Source organism: Lepidochelys kempii, chromosome 10 (assembly GCF_965140265.1).
Source record: "Lepidochelys kempii isolate rLepKem1 chromosome 10, rLepKem1.hap2, whole genome shotgun sequence".
NCBI lineage: Eukaryota > Metazoa > Chordata > Testudines > Cheloniidae > Lepidochelys > Lepidochelys kempii.
In genome coordinates, this window is record NC_133265.1 from 80,820,396 (window position 1) to 80,843,518 (window position 23,123).

At 47.1% G+C, this 23,123-nt stretch overlaps 1 protein-coding gene across 9 annotated transcripts in view; it reads left to right on the forward strand.

Annotated features, from left to right (window-relative positions):
- The first annotated feature begins 3,362 nt into the window (after positions 1–3,362).
- MAP2K5 (mitogen-activated protein kinase kinase 5) overlaps positions 3,363–23,123 on the forward strand; it is a 213,835-nt gene continuing 194,074 nt past the window's right edge. For 4 of the 9 annotated variants that reach the window (XM_073304431.1, XM_073304437.1, XM_073304432.1 and 1 more), the window contains exons 1-3: positions 3,363–3,615; positions 10,820–10,868; positions 22,183–22,206. In XM_073304431.1, coding sequence (XP_073160532.1) covers positions 3,481–3,615; positions 10,820–10,868; positions 22,183–22,206 — 208 coding nt within the window. In that variant the 5' untranslated portion in view covers positions 3,363–3,480. Of the gene's footprint in view, positions 3,616–9,283; positions 9,365–10,819; positions 10,869–22,182; positions 22,207–23,123 lie in introns of all 9 variants that reach the window. The other 5 variants (XM_073304433.1, XM_073304434.1, XM_073304436.1 and 2 more) reach the window with 3 other exon arrangements.

Here is a 23,123-nt window from a genome sequence, read left to right on the forward strand (position 1 = left end):
CAGTCATGATATTCAGGGATTTGTTTTATAAAGGCGCCTATTACCCCCCACTCCATCTTTCACCCTTGCTGTCTGGTCACCCTAAGATGAAGACTGTTTTAGAAATTAAATTTAATATAGTTGGCATCATTATTCTTATTGAACATGTAAGTCAAATTGTCCAGCTTGTCACTTGTAATGAATAACTAACATTAATGGATGTGATCAGGTTATAGAAGACAACATACAGTTGTTCTTCATGCACAGCTCCCACCAAAATCAATGGGTGAGGGTTGTGCTCACGGTTCTGCAGGCTGGACAGCCTTGTATGATCAACCCAATGAGAAATGAGCAGAGATGTGTTGTGCATAAGATTTTTTTGGTATAGTTGAATGTGATGTGTGATGACTGGTGACTGGGTTTTGTTATTGTTTGTAGAAAAAGAGGGACATTGCAGCTTTATGCAGCTGCAGTCTTATGACTGTTGCTGCTCCTACCTTCCATATTAATACCTTCCATATTAAGATTCTTTGAGCTCAAGTGCTTGAGGCTCATGCTTTTTGCAGAGGTCCCAGATTCATTCCCCAAAGACTACTCAAATAGGGGCACTGATACATTTGGCTGTGCTGCCTTTAACTTCTAGATCCACGATCTGCTCCTGCAGCCAAGAGGGGAAACCCAAAATCTCATACCGAGAGTAGTAATGTCTCACAAATAGTTGTATTGTAACTCACTGGCAGTGTGGGTGGTATGTCTCCTCACAGAGGATAACAGCGTGCTTTCCTCTGTACCAGTTGCTCCAAATTTCAAGGTTGTGAAATCAATCCTGTTGATAATTTATGAGGGGATAAAAAATATGTATGTATAAAAGCTTATGTACCCTGAGGTAACTGTTGAAATGATTTTATATTGCAAAGGTATTTATATTTCATTAATATGTTTTTACTTTTGCATTTTTATGAAGTCTGCCCCTCTTAAAACAGCACATGGGAGACTAAGAGTATGGCTACACTGAAAAAAAGGTATGTCCTTAACTTGGTTTAGGTAACCCGCATTAGCCAACCTTGGGTTAAAATAGCAGTGAAGACACAGCAACTCAATTTTTAACTCAGGTTTGCAGCTCGAGTACAACCCCAGGCTGCCTATCAGTTTTAACTCAAGGTTCTAACATCAATTAAAAGCCAAATTGTTGTGTCTTCATTCATTGCTGTTTTACCCCAAGTTGGCTACTGCAGATTAGCTAACTTGAGTTAGGAACATGCTATTTTTGCAGTATAGACATATCCTGAGAATGTGATTGAGTCTGAAGTGTTTGTGGGAAAATATGCTGGTGCATGCAAAGAGTGGATGATCTTGCCTAGGGTAAGCTTCAAAATGGTCAAACCTTGATTTAATAAAATTCATTTTTCCTCAAAGCAAGTTTCACTCTCCAAGATGTAATGTTAGATGTTGTACTGATTAGATGTCTCTGGTTATTGCTGATGAGCTATCTTGCCTTTTACTTGCAGGTTACCAGTTTGAATCCTGAGCTCAGCTCATCAGGAATTAATAAGTCTTCCTAACTCATGGACGATAGATAGCTCCTATATGAGATTAGTGTGTGGAGTCCCAGTTCCCAGGTCACAACTCACTAGTGTGCTTTGTTCTAGACTATAACTGTCTCTTACTATGTGTTTGTACTAGTGAGAGTTCTGGCAGCAGGGAGCAAAAAATTGCCTTACTCACTATAAATGTGTAAGAGTTGACAACATTGTAATTGTCACACAAAATGTGTGGATGGGCATGGGGAGTTTAAAAAGCAGAAGATGAGTTAACCACTCATACACCTTTTATAAACATCTCATGATGTTGGGGGCTGACACATGACCCTTGGCCATTTGGGTTTGGCAATACTGGGGTACAAGAAAACCTTTGGGAATGTTCTAAACTCTGAATTAGTGAGGGGCAAAGATCAAGGACTCTCACATGTGGGGCTGAGACGGAGGAAGCCACCAGATGACCTCTGTGTTGGGGGGGCCGGGCCTGGGGAATGGGACCATGTGGGCAGGGTGGGTGAGGCGGGAACTCCAGGTCGGGACAGCCCCTGGGGACCAAGGGAGTGTCTAGGGGTACAGGGGAAGGAGAATCAGGATCTGGAGGGGAGCCGGGACCCAGGGGCTGAGAGTAGCCCTGGGGTGTGGGGTGTTTGTGGGGTGTAGGCAGAGAAGATTGTCTAGCAGCCCCTGGGCAGAGGGGGGGCACTAGAGGGGAGGGGGCCTGGCTGCCCGGGGCCGAGGGGCGCAGGGGGGATGGGGCTCTGGGCCGTCCCGGGGCCGAGGTGGGAAGGGGGCTCTGGGCCGTCCCGGGGCCGAGGTGGGGAGGGGCTCTGGGCAGCCTGGGGCCGAGGGGCGCCATGGGGAGGGGTCCCGGGGCCGAGGGGCGCAGTGGGGGGGTCTCGGGGCAGTCCGGGGCCGAGGGGCGCAGTGGGAAGGCCTGAGGGGCGCAGTGGGGGGGGGTCTCGGGGCAGCCCGGGGCCGAGGGGCGCAGTGGGGAGGCCTGAGGGGCGCAGTGGGGGGGGGGTCTCGGGGCAGTCCGGGGCCGAGGGGCACAGTGGGGAGGCCTGAGGGGTGCAGTGGGGGGGTCTCGGGGCAGCCCGGGGCCGAGGGGCGCAGTGGGGAGAGGGCTCTGAGCAGCCCGGGGTCGAGGGGCGCCGTGGGGGGGGGGTCTCAGGGCAGCCCGGGGCCGAGGGGCGCCGTGGGGAGGCCTGAGGGGCGCAGTGGGAAGGGTTTCGGGGCAGCCCGGGGCCGAGGGGCGCAGTGGGAAGGGTTTCGGGGCAGCCCGGGGCCGAGGGGCGCCGTGGGGAGGGGTCCCGGGGCCGAGGGGCGCCGTGGGGGGGGGTTTCGGGGCAGCCCGGGGCGAGGGGCGCAGTGGGGAGGCCTGAGGGGCGCAGTGGGAAGGGTTTCGGGGCAGCCGGGGCCGAGGGGGAGGTCTCGGGGCAGCCCGGGGCCGAGGGGCGCAGGGGGGGGGGCTGAGGGGCGCAGTGGGGGGGTCTCGGGGCAGTCCGGGGCCGAGGGGCGCAGGGGGGAGGTCTCGGGGCAGCCCGGGGCCGAGGGGCGCCGTGGGGAGGGCTGAGGGGCGCAGTGGGGAGGGGACTCGGGGCAGCCCGGGGCCGAGGGGCGCCGTGGGGAGGGGTCCCGGGGCCGAGGGGCGCAGTGGGGGGTGGGTCTCGGGGCAATCCGGGACCGAGGGGCGCCGTGGGGGGGGGGTCTCGGGGCAGCCCGGGAATAGGGGCGCCGTGGGGAGGGCTGAGGGGCGCCGTGGGGAGGGCTCTGGGCCGCCCCTCCCGAGCCTGGCGCGCCTCCCCGCTTTTCCGGCTCCCGCGGTTTGGTTCCGGTGCAGGCCGGGCCGCCGCTCGCGGAGGGGAAGCGGCAGCTCCGGCCAGCGGCGCATCGACCCCGGCGAGTGCCGCTCCCGGGCCGGGCTGCGGGCCCCCAGCATGTGAGCCGCCGCCGCCGCGGGGGGATGCTCGTACCCGGCGGCGGCCCGCCCCGCGCCATGGAGAGCCCGCCGCTCGTCATCCGCATCACCATCCCGGACGGCGGCGCCGTGGACTGGACCGTCCACCCCGCACCGCAGCTGCTCTTCAGGGACGTGCTGGTGAGTCCGCCCCGCTCGGGGCGCCCGGCTTCTCCCCTCCCCCTTCGCCCCCCCCCACCCCGGGGCGCTGGGCTCCCGTCTCCCCCTCCCCTCGGGGCGCCCGGCTTCTCCCCTCCCCCTTCGTCCCCCCCCCACCCCGGGGTGCTGGGCTCCCGTCTCCCCCCCCTCGGGGCGCCCGGCTTCTCCCCTCCCCCTTCGTCCCCCCCCACCCCGGGGCGCTGGGCTCCCGTCTCCCCCTCCCCTCGGGGCGCCCGGCTTCTCCCCTCCCCCTTCGCCCCCCCCCACCCCGGGGTGCTGGGCTCCCGTCTCCTCCTCCCCTCGGGGCGCCCGGCTTCTCCCCTCCCCCTTCATCTCTCCCCCACCCCGGGGCGCTGGGCTCCCGTCTCTCCCTCCCCTCGGGGCGCCCGGCTTCTCCCCTCCCCCTTCATCTCCCCCCCACCCCGGGGCGCCAGGCTCCCGTCTCCTCCTCCCCTCGGGGTGCCCGGCTTCTCCCCTCCCCCTTCGCCCCCCCCCCACCCCGGGGCGCTGGGCTCCCGTCTCCCCCTCTCCTCGGGGCGCCCGGCTTCTCCCCTCCCCCTTCATCTCCCCCCCACCCTGGGGTGCTGGGCTCCCGTCTCCCCCCCCCTCGGGGCGCCCGGCTTCTCCCCTCCCCCTTCGCCCCCCCCACACCCCGGGGCGCTGGGCTCCCGTCTCCTCCTCCCCTCGGGGTGCCCGGCTTCTCCCCTCCCCCTTCGCCCCCCCCCCCACCCCGGGGCGCTGGGCTCCCGTCTCCCCCTCCCCTCGGGGTGCCCGGCTTCTCCCCTCCCCCTTCATCTCCCCCCCACCCTGGGGTGCTGGGCTCCCATCTCCCCCCCCCTCGGGGCGCCCGGCTTCTCCCCTCCCCCTTCGCCCCCCCCACACCCCGGGGCGCTGGGCTCCCGTCTCCCCCTCCCCTCGGGGCGCCCGGCTTCTCCCCTCCCCCTTCGTCCCCCCCCACCCCGGGGCGCTGGGCTCCCGTCTCCCCCTCCCCTCGGGGCGCCCGGCTTCTCCCCTCCCCCTTCGTCCCCCCTACCCCCCGGGGCGCTGGGCTCCCGTCTCCCCCTCCCCTCGGGGCGCCCGGCTTCTCCCCTCCCCCTTCGTCCCCCCTACCCCCCGGGGTGCTGGGCTCCCGTCTCCCCCTCCCCTCGGGGTGCCCGGCTTCTCCCCTCCCCCTTCATCTCCCCCCCCACCCCGGGGTGCTGGGCTCCCGTCTCCTCTCCTCGAGGTGCCTGACATCTCCCCTCCTTCTTCCTCCCCTTCTCGGGGTGCCCCCTTCTCCCCCCCCTCGGGGTGCCCGCCTTTCCTTTCCCCTCCCCACCCCTTCGGGGTGCCCAGCTTCTTCCCTCCTCCTCCTCCTTCTCTTCTCCCCTCCCCACCATATCGATGTTTGGCTTTCCCCCTCTCTCCTTCTCCCCCTTGGGATGCCCAGCTTCCCCTTCCCTTATCCTCCCCTGGGGGTGTCCAGCTTCTTCCCTCCTTCACACCTCCCTCATGGCACCCATCTTCCTCCCCTCCTCAAACTCCCCCAGGTCCCCAGCTTCTTCCCAAGCCTCCCTGGGGTGCCTGGGCCAGCTTCCCAAAGTTCCCTCCTGTCTCTCCTCCCACAGGGATGCTCAGCTTGGAGTGGGACCCAGGAATTGTTCACGCCTTTCCCATCCTCCAGGGCGCTAAAGCAGTGGTTTTCAACCTGCAGTCCCCAGGCCCCTCAGGGTCTGCAAACTATGGCTAAGATTTCCAAAGGGGTCCACATCACCATTTGAAATTGTTTAGGGGTCTGCAAATGAATTAAGGTTGAAAACCACTGCACTAAAGCATAACAGCCCCTTAGCGTCAGCAAGCAGGGTTGCACTGTAGATGCAGATTCTTTATCCTTCCCCTGACTGTGCATAGGAAAATTCGGATGATGAGGTTGGGAGCAGTAGCTAAAAGATTCTTTACTAATGTAAAGGGATTTTATGTCTCAGTGGGAGGAACATTGATCTAGAAGCTGCCTTACTCAGGACATGTGGGATGTGACAAATGGAAACACTGATTAATTAGACAATATTTATCATATTTCATCCACCTTGTCTCTCTAATATCCTGGAACTACATGGCTACAATAAGACTGCATCCAACAATATTTACAGTAACTTTAAATGTCTCTTTAGTCAACTTACTATAACTTAAACCAGTTTGTAAACAGACACACTGTTGAAGCTAAGTGGGGCGGGATAGGTATTTTCCAGGTTCGGGCTTTCTGTGGCCTGGTGTACACTTGGAAGTTTTACTGATTGTCGATAAATTGTATAGTCAATTGTTTGATCACACTTTGGTTTGTTATTTGATTATAAAAAATATTCAAGAGACCAAATAACCAGTGTCTGTCAGGTTTATTAATATGGTACACGAAAAAGATTCTATACGATACCAGTCTCCGAAGAGCATTTCTGTGCAGCGGTGTTTCATTCACCTTATGCAGAAGGTGTGCTCCCCAAGTTACACATTTCAGCTGGTATTATTTGTATGATTTTACAAGTTACACATTTCTTTACATGTCACTAAAATCCAGCCTATCCGTTTGTTCTGGCCCCTAACTTCTTGTTCTGTTCCTTTCTTATTTTTGTTTTGGATACTACTATTTCAGCTACTGGTCCATGAAGGTAATTCACTAGCTTGTACTAAGACGTAGAACGAATGTATCTTGATTTTGACAAGTTTCCTATCTGCTTGTGCCAAATGCTTACTTCAGCAAATGCAAGATGCTATGGGAAACTTAGCATAAGTTTTAGGCTATGTCACTGTTACGGTATTTGTGCTTACCAGTATCAGTGCTTAATGCATATTAATATATATAGATGGTGCAGACAATACATATTATTAATGAGATATATGCTAGTCAGCATATATTAGTCAACACAAATATAACTTTTTCCTTTTAGGGGTATGATTTTTTTTTTAACCAGTTTGTGTGACACCAGAAAAATCCCTAAAATGGATACAGTTATACAAGTCTAAAGATGCCTTATATCTGTATCACTTATTCACCTTCTCATCCTGGAATACGTTATGTAAGCACTTTTATAAAGTATAATTATGTTCGCACTACAGAGGTTGTATCGCTTTAGATATACCGGTATTATTAAAGTGGTACAACTTTTATGTGTAAACAAGCCCTTAATGAGCTGAAATTACGTGGTCAGGTGGACACCTTGAAAAGTAATAACAATAACATTTATAGGGTCTCTTTCTCAGAGGTGCTGAGCATGCAAAACTCCAGATGAAGTAAGCAGGAGCAGCAGATGCTCAGCATCTCTGAAAATCAGAAAACTATTAATTTAATACGCATTGTGAATGTGCTGGGTATGGTACAAAACAGATTAAGACTAGGTTCGTACCCTAAGGAGGTTAAAAATTTGTAGAAGCAACACAAATCAGAACACAGTGTATCAGGTTATTGAACACAGGGTGCTGCAGGATCTTTATTTTTTTGAAATAAAGTGATTTTTTTTTCTAAATTTAACTTCTTTACTCTTTGAAATCCAAAGCTGTCTCCTTAATATCTAAATCCCTTTTTGAAAATGAGATTTAAGCTCCTGAATCAGTTTGGCATTGCAATGCTGAGCATAGCAACACCTTAATATCTTTAAAAATCTGAGTCCTAATGCCTAGTGTGCTGTTCTACACACTAATCCATGCCCCCATTAAGTTTAATATTCAGTTGTTATATTCCTGCTTAAGGATTGCATCTTGGAAGAGCACTGATAATTGGCGGAATGGTACAGATATGTTTGTTTAAGAAATTAAATAATCATGAAAGCCTTAATTCAGAAAGATAAGTATGTGCCTATCTTTCAGCACTAAGTAGTCCCACAGAATTGGGACTACTCACATGTTTAAAATTAGACTCATACTTAAACACCTTGCTGAACTGGGACCTAAGTGCTACTGTTTGGAACACCACTGCAAGTGATTTTCTGTGTATATCAGTTTTGCAAACTTTGAAGTTATCAGTAAACAGATTTATTTAAAGATTTTTCACTACTAAGTGGATTACAGTGCACTGATTTTTTCATTAATCTGTCTAGATTCACATGCTGTCCCATCACCATGGAGTCTGAACACCTTAAGGAGCAGGTCTTATATTTCTCTCACTTACACTGATGAGAATTCCATAGAATTACACTGATGTAGTGTAATTACACCGATGAAGTGAGCTGTAGCTCACGAAAGCTTATGCTCAAATAAATTGGTTAGTCTCTAAGGTCCCACAAGTACTCCTTTTCTTTTTGCGAATACAGACTAACACGGCTGTTACTCTGAAAACTGATGTAAAAGCTGGTTTAAGTGTAAGGAGAATGAGGCCGCTGGTATCTAACAGCCAGGCAAACCCTGCTACAAGCAATAGGTTTTAAATGTTCAGTTTTCTTTCCTTACAGATACAAATTGTTTTACAATCCTCCACAGAACAGTTTTGACAGATTTCTTGTTTAGTCTACCATTATCTGACTTTTCTCTTCATTGTTAATGGCCTTATGTTTTGTTGGATAAAACACCTGTTGTTCTATACACTGATTACTTGAACATTTGTCTGCAAGATTTATAGGATTTTATTGTTTGTGAGTTGTGGGGATTCTCCATTCCAACATCACTGCTGAAAGTTAGGATATTGTGAGTTTGGGTCAATGAAAGAGCTCCAAAATGTTAGAGTGTAAGGGTTCCTACACATCAGGTGAAAAGATTCTTAACCCCAGATCAATTTTATGAATTCATGTTTTAAAGTTTGGTGTTTCATCTGGTGCATTGACTTAATAGCAAGGTGGGACACTAAGCAGAGTAAAGATACCTTACCAATAATTCACTATGAGACAGGTTTGTGATCTAGTCCACTTTTACAGATCTTAAATTAATGGATTTAGATTTTTCAGGGTTTTTTTTTCAAATCATAATGTAAAATGTGAACTTTAAGGTGAAAATATAAAGCAGGCTAGTAACCCGAGAGTGATGGTAAATCATAATTTTGGGAGTCTAGAGCCTGAGTTGGAGTTCTTTGAGCCCTCAGATATGGTCCTTTCTCAGAGCCCACACATCCTCTCCTCACATATATGCTGCTGGTAGACACCCAAAGCTTGTGATGGTTTAACTAAAATATATTTTTATATTGGTTCAATTGAAATTTGTCTCTGCAGGGATTTGCAGGGTTTAAGTATCTCGATTTAAAAACCAATTTTAGTTAAACCACTGCAAGTTTTGTGTGCAGACAAGACCTTAGTTCTTTGTACTGAATTTGTACAGTTAGACTGTAAGCTCTTGCAGAGAGGGATTATATTTTCTTAAGTTTTCTGTAGAACATCTACTGTTCTCTAGAAATAATTAAACACAAAGAATTCTCTTAACACCACACTGAGTTTTGTGTTGCCTACATTTTTGTGATTTTTTGACTGTGCAAAGTTTCCACGGAATCATTGTCATCTGTGTTGCACATCCTCTGTCTGTTGTTTAAACTGTAGTATATAAAGGTAATTTATTTTAACACATCTAAGATAAAAAAGCAAGAAATAGTTATATATCTATAATTTGGCCCAGTTAACTCTTTACTGATATATTTGCTGCTTTTTCATTATATTAATTATCCCATTTTAAATATTGCATCTCCCGTTTCATTTCTTAGTTTTATTCAGAGGGAAAAAAGAAAAATAATGGGACCGTGATTACTGAGGGTCCAATCATGTGAGATGCTGAGCACTCCAAGGTGTATAACATTTATTTGCAATAAATAACATTATTCATTTATTCATGACCTGTTTGTGACAATGTCGGTGAAAAGCTTGCATGACATGAGAAATCAGACAGCAGGCAGGAAAAATCACGCTATGCATGTATGCCATACCCCACATGACATATTGCAAACTCACTGTTGACTGATGACAACACGCAGACGAGAAGGCCTGCGTGAATTGATCTTCCACTGAATTTTGAGTAACTTTGCAATACCCAAGGCAGTTTTTGATCTGAAAAAAAAAAAAAAAGTTATACTGTAGCATAGAAAATGTGTTTAAAATATTAGACACAAAAATGCACCATTTGGGACAGAAATGTGTAACATACACAGAAATTCTACATTTCTGGGCCTTCTGGTATATGCAGTTTGATTCTGTCCTTAGAAGATCATTGTTGTGGAAGTAGTTCAGGCAAGGGCAAAAAAAACTTTTTTAAATAAAACACACTGCCCAGTGTGTAGATGAGAAATATTTACACTTCTTTGATACTTTGGCCTCATTTCTTACTGGACAACCAGTGCATTTTTTTTATTTCAGACCAACTATGAATCCACTCATGTATTTATGCAGGATTTAAACTTCAATTAAAATAAAAGAATAATACTAAAAACTTTATAGCTCATATGGTTGCAGAGAGAATCTTCCAAATGTAAACCAGAGCTTTCTGGTGAGCCTGCAGCAGGCATCACTAATGCATCCCTATCCTTCAAAGCTTTCCTGTGCGGTAGCAGAGTGAAATCAACAAGATTTTAGTTATTGTCCCGTCTGCCGTTCAGATCCATAGATGCCGGTGCTGGGGGTGCTGTTGCACCCCCTGACTTCAAGTGGTTTCCATCATATACAGGGTGTACGGTTTGGTTCAATGGCTCTCAGCACCCCCATTATAAAAGTTGTTCCAGCACCCCTGTTCAGATCCATGTGGGCAGCAGAGGTAGGCACAAAAGCTACTTATGGTTGGGGAGAAGGACCAGAAAACAGAAGCTGAGCAAGTTATAAAGTAATGAACCACTCTCTCCCCAACAGTCGGGATGGTTTGGGGTAGAAAGAGAGAGCGCTCCTTCTCAAGTACAGAAATGATTTATAAACCTCCATTTATATCACTTGCCTTGAAGAGTTCCACATGCATTTTTTTGTACCCTAAGGACAAAATAAACTCTTTACATTGCAAGAAAAATTAAAATGGAATATTTGTTCTGAAGTTATGATCAAGTGATTTAAATACTGTTCTGCCCTCCCGTGGGGCATAGGGGGGAGGAAGGGGGAGACTGATTGAAACTGCTTTGAATCGTATGCTAAAAGTTTGGGGGAGAGGGGTTTAAAGACTCTCTTCTCTGTAATAGAGGAACCGTTAAGTTTAATGTACGCTGAAATGTCTCAAGCACTTCTAGTTAGAAATATGGCTTATTCTGTCCTATGTCATTGTTTAGGATGTCATTGGACAGGTTTTGCCTGATGCAACGACAACAGCATTTGAATGTAAGTACAACTTATTTAACTTCTGTCTGCAGTATGTCTGGTATGGGCTCCTCTGCTCACATTATGCAGTTGTCATTTTTTAAGTAAATAATGTTTATGTTCATTATATGTTACAGTTAAATATTTATACATTAATGCAAGTTTAATGATGATACCGAGCTAAGTAATATTTTATTATTTAATTACATCTTGAGTGAGCATATCTCTACAATATAGCTTTAATTACCAACGTGACCTTATCATGCTCTGACTCCTCACTGCAATTATATGGCTTGAATTAAATGAAAAGAATAAAGTACCTGTAGATCTAGGATTGTAATTTGAAAATTTAATTCTCGCTTTAAAAAACAAAAGAGCTGCAAAGTGCAGCTTTTAAAAGAAATATGGTACAGAATGTAGAATAATACCAGGCATGGGAGCATAGCAATTGCTGCATTGAAACCCCGGCTCAACTAGATTTGGGACTTTTCCTTTTTAATTTAGTGGAGACTGACCATATTATGGAGGATGAACCCTTGGTTTCGCCTGGGAAAGGAGTTTTCTGCATACTACATCCGCTGCAGGCTGTTGAGGCAGGAGAAGAATAATGATTGCCGAGATCTTATCCTATTTATGCTCTTGTATGAGGAGATGATCTCTTTTCTCATAGGTGAAGATAAGTGTCATAATATGACAGTCAGATACAGTGCATGTAGTGTTATGGGGTGACTGCCTCTATTACCTTGAGATCAGCTGTTTCTTTGGATCTAGGAAGATGATATCCCGTGTTCATAAGGCTGGATTTGACAGTTGTAGCACAGGTGTCGAGGGCCACACTCCTCCACAATAACAGGGAAAGGTTTGGTTTTGTTTTAAATAGGTTTCTCTGACAATGGGAGGGCTGGAGTCTGTGTTTTCCCAGCCGTAAAGAACAAAGACTGCTCCGTGGGAGGAGGTAGCACTTTCTTCCCATTCGAAGGATGCTTATGAGATGCCAAGTCATAGAATCATAGAATATCAGGGTTGGAAGGGACCCCAGAAGGTCATCTAGTCCAACCCCCTGCTCGAAGCAGGACCAATTCCCAGTTAAATCATCCCAGCCAGGGCTTTGTCAAGCCTGACCTTAAAAACCTCTAAGGAAGGAGATTCTACCACCTCCCTAGGTAACGCATTCCAGTGTTTCACCACCCTCTTAGTGAAAAAGTTTTTCCTAATATCCAATCTAAACCTCCCCCACTGCAACTTGAGACCATTACTCCTCATTCTGTCATCTGCTACCATTGAGAACAGTCTAGAGCCATCCTCTTTGGAACCCCCTTTCAGGTAGTTGAAAGCAGCTATCAAATCCCCCCTCATTCTTCTCTTCTGCAGGCTAAACAATCCCAGCTCCCTCAGCCTCTCCTCATAACTCATGTGTTCCAGTCCCCTAATCATTTTTGTTGCCCTTCGCTGGACTTTCTCCAATTTATCCACATCCTTCTTGAAGTGTGGGGCCCAAAACTGGACACAGTACTCCAGATGAGGCCTCACCAATGTCGAATAGAGGGGAACGATCACGTCCCTCGATCTGCTCGCTATGCCCCTACTTATACATCCCAAAATGCCATTGGCCTTCTTGGCAACAAGGGCACACTGCTGACTCATATCCAGCTTCTCGTCCACTGTCACCCCTAGGTCCTTTTCCGCAGAACTGCTGCCTAGCCATTCGGTCCCTAGTCTGTAGCTGTGTATTGGGTTCTTCCGTCCTAAGTGCAGGACCCTGCACTTATCCTTATTGAACCTCATCAGATTTCTTTTGGCCCAATCCTCCAATTTGTCTAGGTCCTTCTGTATCCTATCCCTCCCCTCCAGCGTATCTACCACTCCTCCCAGTTTAGTATCATCCGCAAATTTGCTGAGAGTGCAATCCACACCATCCTCCAGATCATTTATGAAGATACTGAACAAAACCGGCCCCAGGACCGACCCTTGGGGTACTCCACTTGATACCGGCTGCCAACTAGATATGGAGCCATTGATCACTACCCGTTGAGCCCGACAATCTAGCCGGCTTTCTACCCACCTTATAGTGCATTCATCCAGCCCATACTTCCTTAACTTGCTGACAAGAATACTGTGGGAGACCGTATCAAAAGCTTTGCTAAAGTCAAGAAACAATACATCCACTGCTTTCCCTTCATCCACAGAACCAATAATCTCATCATAAAAGGCGATTAGATTAGTCAGGCATGACCTTCCCTTGGTGAATCCATGCTGACTGTTCCTGATCACTTTCCTCTCATGCAAGTGCTTCAGGATTGATTCTTTGAGGACCTGCTCCATGATTTTTCCAGGGACTGAGGTGAGGCTGACTGGCCTGTAGTTCCCAGGATCCTCCTTCTTCCCTTTTTTAAAGATTGGCACTACAATAGCCTTTTTCCAGTCATCCGGGACTTCCCCGGTTCGCCACGAGTTTTCAAAGATAATGGCCAATGGCTCTGCAATCACAGCCGCCAATTCCTTCAGCACTCTCGGATGCAACTCGTCCGGCCCCATGGACATTAGTTTTCCTTCCCTCCTGTACAAGTTAGAGATGTTGGCCAACTTATCTACATTCTTCCTTTTTCTTTTCTTTGTTATGATGATGGAGGAATGGCTGGGCCAAACCTGAGCCATACTATGATCCCGTATTCGAGGTCACAACATCCCTTCCAGGGCCTGCCACCCCCTGGGGACAGGACCTGTCACCCTCCCCAAGGGCCTTGGTTTCAGAAGGGGAGTATGTAAAGGGGGCTAGGCGAGGGATCTTTTGCACTAATGGGGAGGCTGTGACATGGGGGCTGAAGAGGGCATGGGGAATATTTAAGGGGTATTGTTCTATACTTACTTTTAATTCCTAAAACCTTTTAGTACCGTGTAATAACGCTTAATAAAATGGTGTAGTCTAAATAAACTGTTTTTTTTTCATAGTTTATACATGGGTTTTTTTATATGGGTCATTTGAGGTATTTTATTAATGTAAATGTAATAAGTAAAAACATTTATAGTGGATAAAACATAATAAGACATTTTTAAAAAATGAAAAATTGCAAAAAATAAAAAGTTCACAGGGCTCTATAAGTAGGCCAAGATCCTACTGTAATTGAAGTCTGTAGAAAGCTCTCATTTACTCCATTAATGCAGATTTGGGACTGATACTGACTTGCTTATTTTCTTTCCTTCTTTCTTTTTGTAACTTTTCACTCTTTTTATCATTTTTGGTTCCCATGGCATTGTTTTCAAGAAGAATAATTTGTGAAGGGCAGTCAAACTTCTCTGCCTCAGGCAATAAGATCAGTGGTCTATTTAAGAGTGCATAGGCTTATAGGCTTTCTAGTGCTCCTTTCTAATATTTTAATTATCATGGGTCTGTGCTAGAGGAAAGGTTCCACCAATTTTCTCCAAAAGGTTTGTCCTGGTAGAGATGGGTTTACAAAAAGAGCCATGGGATGTTGCATCTGGTTTGTGAATCTGCATGCTGTGTATTGATGCTGGAAGTGAGAGAGTATATATGATAGAAGGTAAGGTGCAGAGTACTTGGTTGTATTGTGCTTGAGGGATAATCATGGGCATAGAAAATTAAAGGAAATAATTGTTTTGTGAGCCTTCGAGTGCTTTTGTTGCTTTTACGCCACATGTTTGTTTTCAACTAAAAAACGTATCCTGTGGATAAGAACTGTGTTTGTAAATGTCCATTTCCCCTGAGCCTGGGACATGTACCCTTCCCCATTGTAAAACCTAAGACTTGCTATAGGGACCTGAGCAAAACCAGGCTCTAGACCTTACCATTTCTTTTATGATTTGTTGATTTGTGTTACCTATTTCCCATATCACAGATTAGCTTTGTTTGAACTTCATGCACCAGTAAGAGTCCCTGCAATCACAGCAGTAGCCCATATTAATGGTACCATGTGTAGAACTTTCCTGGAAATACACATCTGCTGCTGTGCTTTCAGTTCATGTCTCTAGTCTGTCATTTACATCTGCACAAAACTATTTCCCCTGCCATTTAACTGGCATCTAAAATATGTTATGTATGTTGATGCTTGGTTTCCTGGTTACTCTATCCATATCAAATGCCTAGATTTTACTGGTATAAATGTCCTTCTCACCTGTTTGTTTACTTTCCAGTCATGGATAATTGCCGGCTAGTATAGTCTCCTCTACTGTTTGTTTAGTTGTTGTTATCTACACTGTGTCATCCATTGCAGCCTCTACCTGGGGCTGTGCTTCTTCTACCATTGGACCTTTATGTGGATTTCACCATTGTATTACACGGTGCTACAAATAAAATGACTAACAACATATGGCCTGTTATGATCCTTTTATCCAAACTCTGCCATTTTGTGTATTTGTGACACACTGCAGATTTTGCAAAGATTGCTTCATAATATTTGTTTACCATCTGCTGCACTCTATTTGGTATCTTGCTAGGATTTTTTCCTCCATTTTAAGTGACATTAGCAAAATCCAGCCAGTACATAGGCTTTTTGGTTCTACTTTTGCTTCCCTAATGTGCTGGAAAATCAGATTGTTGTGCTCTAGGCAAGTAGACAAGCTTGAAATTCTTCTCTCTGAATCAGTGCATCATCTATAGCCAGTTTGGAGGCTATACCCAGTTATATTTTTTGGTAGGATGGCAAAAGAATCTCTGCATTTAACATGAGAAATATAGTCTCTGATTAAGAAAAAATTGTCCTTTTAATATCTTCTTTCATCGGTATGTTTGTATCTTTCCTGTATTCTTCATGTAACTGTAAGGAGTTTTCACAGTTCTGAGTACTCTGGAGCTATTTTCATATCATTTGAATCTAATCCTGTGTGACCTGGTGATCTGAGGATGTTCTTCCAGTGGGCTGTGAGAGTTCATCAGCTACACCCTTGCGTGTTTCTAGCGTCAGTTTTTCCCCCCCCTTGAGCCTGACTTGTTTAACAACTCTGGTCTTTCTCTGTCTTTTAAATATATTTTTTGCTCATCTACTTTTACTTCTGATCCCCTCTCTGCTTACAGTGCTTTCATTGTGGTCACTATTCTAACGACAGCTTTCTTCAGTGTTTCTGATTCTCATGCTAGAGCAAGTTTGTTTTCAGCCAAGTTGTAGTTTTACAAACCTCTCCTCCTTTTTCTGTCTCTTATATGCTTTCAGGCAAGGAAACATTCAGTTTCAACTCACTAACTCTTCCAAGTCTTTTCATCATTCTTGACTCGATACAGGTTGGTAAGTCTAGAGAACATTTTTAGCAGCCTGGCAACTTACTAGTTAAATTTCCATGTGTCCTCAAGACTATTACACAAGGTAACTGTGCCATCCACTTCTCCGTTCAAAGCCATCTTTCCAGTGTCTTGTGATTCCACTCTGGTAGATTTATAAACTCTAGCTCTCCAAGTATTTTCAGTGACATACTTCCACACTGTTATTTCTTCCCCTCTGAGCTCTTTTTGCTCTTTTTCATTATTGCTTTGGAGTTTTCTGCTAGATTTTTCAAAAAAGAATGAACATCTTCCTTTGCCCAACTAATTTAGATCTGTTGCTGAACTACTGTGTGTAATTATGAGTAGAGGTTAATTTTCATCCAGGGAAATATTCACACATTTTGTGTGATGTTCTGTGCAAAGGCTGTGATTTTTTTTAAAAAGGGACTTAAGCGAGTCAGACATCCATCTCCCATAGGCTTCCAATGAGAATTGGGTGCATAGGTCTCTTTGAAAATCCCAGCCCAAAAACACGTGTGGTTGATTTCCCCTCCCTCTCCCCCCGCCCCAGCCTACAAATATACATGCATTTAACACTGCCACATTTTTGTGCTTAAAAATTTAAATGTCTTGTGGAAAGCAGTTTAGAAAGACCACTGTGTCCGAGGCTCTATCTGTGCTATGAGCTAGGTGTATAATTCCCCTGCTCGTGTCCGCATATGTTTGCTGAGTTAGCATGAGTCTAAGGGTAAGTCTACACTACAAAATTAGGTAGAATTTGTAGAAGTCGGTTTTTTAGAAATCGGTTTTATATATTCAAGTGTGTGTCCCCACAGAAAATGCTCTAAGTGCATTAAGTGCATTAACTTGGCGGAGTGCTTCCACAGTACCGAGGCAAGCATTGACTTCCGGAGCTTTGCACTTTGGGTAGCTATCTCACAGTTCCTGCAGTCTCCACTGCCCATTGGAATTCTGGGTTGAGATCCCAATGCCTGATGGGGCTAAAACATTGTCGCGGGTGGTTCTGGGTACATATCGTCAGGCCCCCGTTCCCTCCCTCCCTCTGTGAAAGCAGCAGCAGACAATCGTTTCGCGCCTTTTTTCTTGAGTTACCTGTGCAGACGCCATACCACGGCAAGCATGGAGCCCGCTCAGGTAACCGTCACCGTTATGTCTCCTGGGTGCTGGCAGACGTGGTACTGCATTGCTACACAGCAGCAGCAACCCCTTGCCTTGTGGCAGCAGACGGTACAATAGGACTGGTAGCCGTCATCGTCATGTCCGAGGTGCTCCTGGCCACATTGGCCAGGAGCGCCTGGGCAGACATGGGTGCAGGGACTACATTAGAAGTGACTTGACCAGGTCATTCTCTTTAGTCCTGCAGTCAGTCCTATTGAACCATCTTATGGTGAGCAGGCAGGTGATATGGATTGCTAGCAGTCCTATTGTACCATCTTCTGCCGGGCAGGCAAGAGATGAGGATGGCTAGTAGTCCTATTGTACCATCTTCTGCCAAGCAGCCGTGAGATGTGGATGGCTTGCAGTCCTTCTGCACTGTCTGCTGCCAGCCAAAGATGTAAAAGATGGATGGAGTGGATCAAAACAAGAAATAGACCAGATTTGTTTTGTACTCATTGCTTCCCCCTCTCCCCCGTCTAGGGGACTCATTCCTCTAGGTCACACTGCAGTCACTCACAGAGAAGGTGCAGCGAGGTAAATCTAGCCATGTATCAATCAGAGGCTAGACCAACCTGCTTGTTCCAATAAGAACAATTACTTAGGTGCACCATTTCTTATTGGAACCCTCCGTGAAGTCCTGCCTGAAATACTCCTTGATGTAAAGCCACCCCCTTTGTTGATTTTAATTCCCTGTAAGCCATGTCATCAGTCGCCCCTCCCTCCGTCAGAGCAACGGCAGACAATTGTTCCGTGCCTTTTTTCTGTGTGGACGCCATACCAAGGCAAGCATGGAGGCTGCTCAGCTCACTTTGGCAATTAGGAGCACATTAAACACCACACGCATTATCCAGCAGTATATGCAGCACCAGAACCTGGCAGAGCGATACCGGGTGAGGAGGCGACGTCAGCGCGGTCACGTGAGTGATCAGGACATGGACACAGATTTCTCTGAAAGCATGGGCCCTGCCAATGCATGCATCATGGTGCTAATGGGGCAGGTTCATGCTGTGGAACGCTGATTCTGGGCTCGGGAAACAAGCACAGGCTGGTGGGACTGCATAGTGTTGCAGGTCTGGGATGATTCCCAATGGCTGCGAAAGTTTCGCATGCGTAAGGGCACTTGCGTGGAACTTTGTGACTTGCTTTCCCCTGCCCTGAAGCGCATGAATACCAAGATAGAGCAGCCCTTACAGTTGAGAAGCGAGTGGTGATAGCCCTGTGGAAGCTTGCAACGCCAGACAGCTACCGGTCAGTTGGGAATCAATTTGGAGTGGGCAAATCTACTGTTGGGGCTGCTGTGATGCAAGTAGTCCACGCAATCAAAGATCTGCTGATATCAAGGGTAGTGACCCTGGGAAATGTGCAGGTCATAGTGGATGGCTTTGCTGCAATGGGATTCCCTAACTGTGGTGGGGCCATAGACGGAACCCATATCCCTATCTTGGCACCGGAGCACCAAGCCGCCGAGTACATAAACCGCAAGGGGTACTTTTCAATAGTGCTGCAAGTTCTGGTGGATCACAAGGGACGTTTCACCAACATTAACGTGGGATGGCCGGCAAAGGTACATGACGCTCGCATCTTCAGGAACTCTGGTCTGTTTCAAAAGCTGCAGGAAGGGACTTTATTCCCAGACCAGAAAATAACCATTGGGGATGTTGAAATGCCTATAGTTATCCTTGGGGACCCAGCCTACCCCTTAATGCCATGGCTCATGAAGCTGTACACAGGCAGCCTGGACAGTAGTCAGGAGCTGTTCAACTACAGGCTGAGCAAGTGCAGAATGGTGGTAGAATGTGCATTTGGACGTTTAAAGGTGCGCTGGCGCAGTTTACTGACTCGCTTAGATCTCAGCGAAACCAATATTCCCACTGTTATTACTGCTTGCTGTGCCCTCCACAATATCTGTGAGAGTAAGGGGGAGACGTTTATGGCGGGGTGGGAGGTTGAGGCAAATCGCCTGGCTGCTGGTTACACGCAGCCAGACACCAGGGTGGTTAGAAGAGCACAAGAGGGCGCGGTACACATCAGAGAAGCTTTGAAAACCAGTTTCATGACTGGCCAGGCCTACGGTGTGAAAGTTTTGTTGGTTTCTCCTGGATGAAACCCCCCGCCTCTTGGTTCACTCTACTTCCCTGTAAGCTAACCACCCTCCCCTCCTCCCTTCGATCACCGCTTGCAGAGGCAATAAAGTCATTGTTGCTTCACATTCATGCATTCTTTATTCATTCATCACACAAATAGGGGGATGACTACCAAGGTAGCCTAGGAGGGGTGGTGGAGGAGGGAAGGAAAATGCCACACAACACTTTAAAAGTTTACAACTTTAAAATTTATTGAATGCCAGCCTTCTGTTTTTTGGGCAATCCTCTGTGGTGGAGTGGCTGGTTGGCCGGAGGCCCCCCCACCGCATTCTTGGGCATCTGGGTGAGGAGGCTATGGAACTTGGGGAGGAGGGTGGTTGGTTACATAGGGGCTGTAGTGGCAGTCTGTGCTCCAGCTGCCTTTGCTGCAGCTCAACCATACACTGGTTTGATCCTCCAGCAGCCTCAGCATTGAATCCTGCCTCCTCTCATCACGCTGCCGCCACATTTGAGTTTCAGCCCTGTCTTTAGCCCGCCACTTACTCTCTTCAGCCCGCCACCTCTCCTCCCGGTCATTTTATGCTTTCCTGCACTCTGACATTATTTGCCTCCACGCATTCGTCTGTGCTCTGTCAGTGTGGGAGGACAGCATGAGCTCAGAGAACATTTCATCACGAGTGCGTTTTTTTTTCTTTCTAATCTTCATTAGCCTCTGGGAAGGAGAAGATCCTGTGATCATTGAAATACATGCAGCTGGTGGAGGAAAAAAAAAAGGGGCAGCGGTATTTAAAAAGACACATTTTATAAAACAGTGGCTACACTCTTTCAGGGTAAACCTTGCTGTTAACATTACATACATAGCACATGTGCTTTCGTTACAAGGTCGCATTTTGCCTCCCCCCACTGCGTGGCTACCCCCTCAACCCTCCCCCCTCCCCGTGGCTAACAGCGGGGAACATTTCTGTTCAGCCACAGGCAAACAGCCCAGCAGGAATGGGCACCTCTGAGTGTCCCCTGAAGAAAAGCACCCTATTTCAACCAGGTGACCATGAATGATATCTCACTCTCCTGAGGATAACACAGAGAGATAAAGAACAAATGTTGTTTGAACGCCAGCAAACATACACTGCAATGCTTTGTTCTACAATGATTCCCGAGTAAGTTTTACTGGCCTGGAGTGGTAAAGTGTCCTACCATGGAGGACACAATAAGGCTGCCCTCCCCAGAAACCTTTTGCAAAGGCTTTGGGAGTACATCCAGGAGAGCCGCGAGTGCCAGGGCAAAGTAATCCTTTCACATGCTTGCTTTTAAACCATGTATAGTATTTTAAAAGGTACACTCACCGGAGGTCCCTTCTCCACCTGCCGGGTCCAGGAGGCAGCTTTGGGTGGGTTCGGGGGGTACTGGCTCCAGGTCCAGGGTGAGAAACAGGTCCTGGCTGTCGGGAAAACCGGTTTCTCCCCTTGCTTGCTGTGAGCTATCTACAACCTCATCATCATCATCTTCTTCGTCCCCAAAACCTGCTTCTGTGTTGCCTCCATCTCCATTGAAGGAGTCAAACAACACGGCTGGGGTAGTGGTGGCTGAACCCCCTAAAATGGCATGCAGCTCATCATAGAAGCGGCATGTTTGGGGCTCTGACCCGGAGCGGCCGTTCGCCTCTCTGGTTTTCTGGTAGGCTTGCCTCAGTTCCCTAAGTTTCACGCGGCACTGCTTCGGGTCCCTGTTATGGCCTCTGTCCTTCATGCCCTGGGAGATTTTGACAAAGGTTTTGGCATTTTGAAAACTGGAACGGAGTTCTGATAGCATGGATTCCTCTCCCCATACGGCAATCAGATCCCGTACCTCCCGTTCAGTCCATGCTGGAGCTCTTTTGCGATTCTGGGACTCCATCATGGTCACCTGTGCTGATGAGCTCTGCATGGTCACCTGCAGCTTGCCACGCTGGCCAAACAGGAAATGAGATTCAAGAGTTCGCGGTTCTTTTCCTGTCTACCTGGCCAGTGCATCTGAGTTGAGAGTGCTGTCCAGAGCGGTCACAATGGAGCACTCTGGGATAGCTCCCGGAGGCCAATACCGTCGAATTGTGTCCACAGTACCCCAAATTCGACCCGGCAAGGCCGATTTAAGCGCTAATCCACTTGTCAGGGGTGGAGTAAGGAAATCGATTTTAAGAGCCCTTTAAGTCGAAATGAAGGGCTTCATCGTGTGGACGGGTGCAGGTTTACATCGATTTAACGCTGCTAAATTCGACCTAAAGTCCTAGTGTAGACCAGGGCTGTATAGCAGCATCCCCATGATACAAACCCACTGGTTTCAGGTGGGTTTGTACGTACTCAGCAGAGCTCAGCCATGCCTTTGCTGCCACTATCCATAATACTGCAGCTCTGCTATTTATGCTTGTACTACCTCAAATAAATATGAGCAGGGGAATCACACCGCTGAGTCATACCGTAGGTGTAGTAAAAGGAAAATCCAATTTCCAAATCTGGGGAAATGTAAATGTTAAAGGAATATAGTATCCTAATTGTACAAACTTCAGAAAGAAAGAGCAGTGTTAAATCATGGCAGGCAAAGATGGGAAACAAATCAAGCAAAAGGTAAATCAGTAAAAAATTATATATTGCTACAGATTGAGAGTGGGGTTCTGATCTGTCTATCTGATTACTTGTGCGTCTCGCATCACAAGGGTGTCTGAGTACCTCACAATAGTTAATGGAGATCAGAATCCTGCCTTATGCCTTTGGAAAACTTATTCCAATGTTAGATCCTAATTTAAAATATATATATTTTAAAATCCCTCGCTTTACATAAGCCTTTCTGAATCTTCTTGTTCTTTCCTCTGCGTCCAATACTACAGCAGCATCTTTCCTTATGTCACAAGGTATGCAGTTCTGTGTGTATGCATGTCTGTACCATAGCTCTTATTACAGAGGTGTGATTACATTGCACTATTCGTGAACCACTCACTCTCTTCTCCCACAGTTGTACTGTGCACAAATCCTCCCAGACAAACGTGCGTGCACACTAAGTTTGGCACTAGTCTAAACTGATGTGTGTATATATAGACATACAAATGAATGATCATGTGTTCCTTTACCTTTTTTTAAAGGTAAAGCTACTGTTTTTATTAGGTGTGATAGAAACCTATGCTTCCTGACGGATATCGGGAAGAAGCAGCATGACAGGGGGCAGATGAGCATGACAGGAAAGAATTCATGTAAGGACAGAATATTATAGAATAAGAAGGATGGAGTGGTAAGAAAACAGATCGAGTTTTTGGTATTATGTTTTTTCTTTCAACAAAACTGAATACACTTAATTCCATCTTGGGAGACCTAGACCCATTAAGAAACCACTCAATCTTCACTCCGAGTTTACAGTGTCACTAGAATGACTTAATGGATTTGCATAAGGAGTAATATACTGTGCATAGACTGGAATTCCACAGGGAGGTTCTGCTAGCATCGTAAATTGTGAGAGCAAAGTTTCGAGTGCTTTGTTCTTGTCCCTGCTCTTAAAATGTAATTATAGCCTCTGTTTATGTGCATTTGGGATTACTTTGGTATATGCGGTTAGAGAATGTTCTGTTGTCATCCTTTTGTGCTCTTGCATCTCAAGTCTTTCAGCTGCTTGGTCTTGTTTTCCTCACTTGTTTCTTCCACACCACATGTCTAGGCCCCAGACGGTGATGATGTCAACAGTCATTTCAAGGTTCTGGGTTTTTTGTGTAATTGGCTTGCTCGTTCTGTTTATTTTCATTTGTTTGTAGAAGTTCCGTTGTTCAGGTAGAGTAAACAG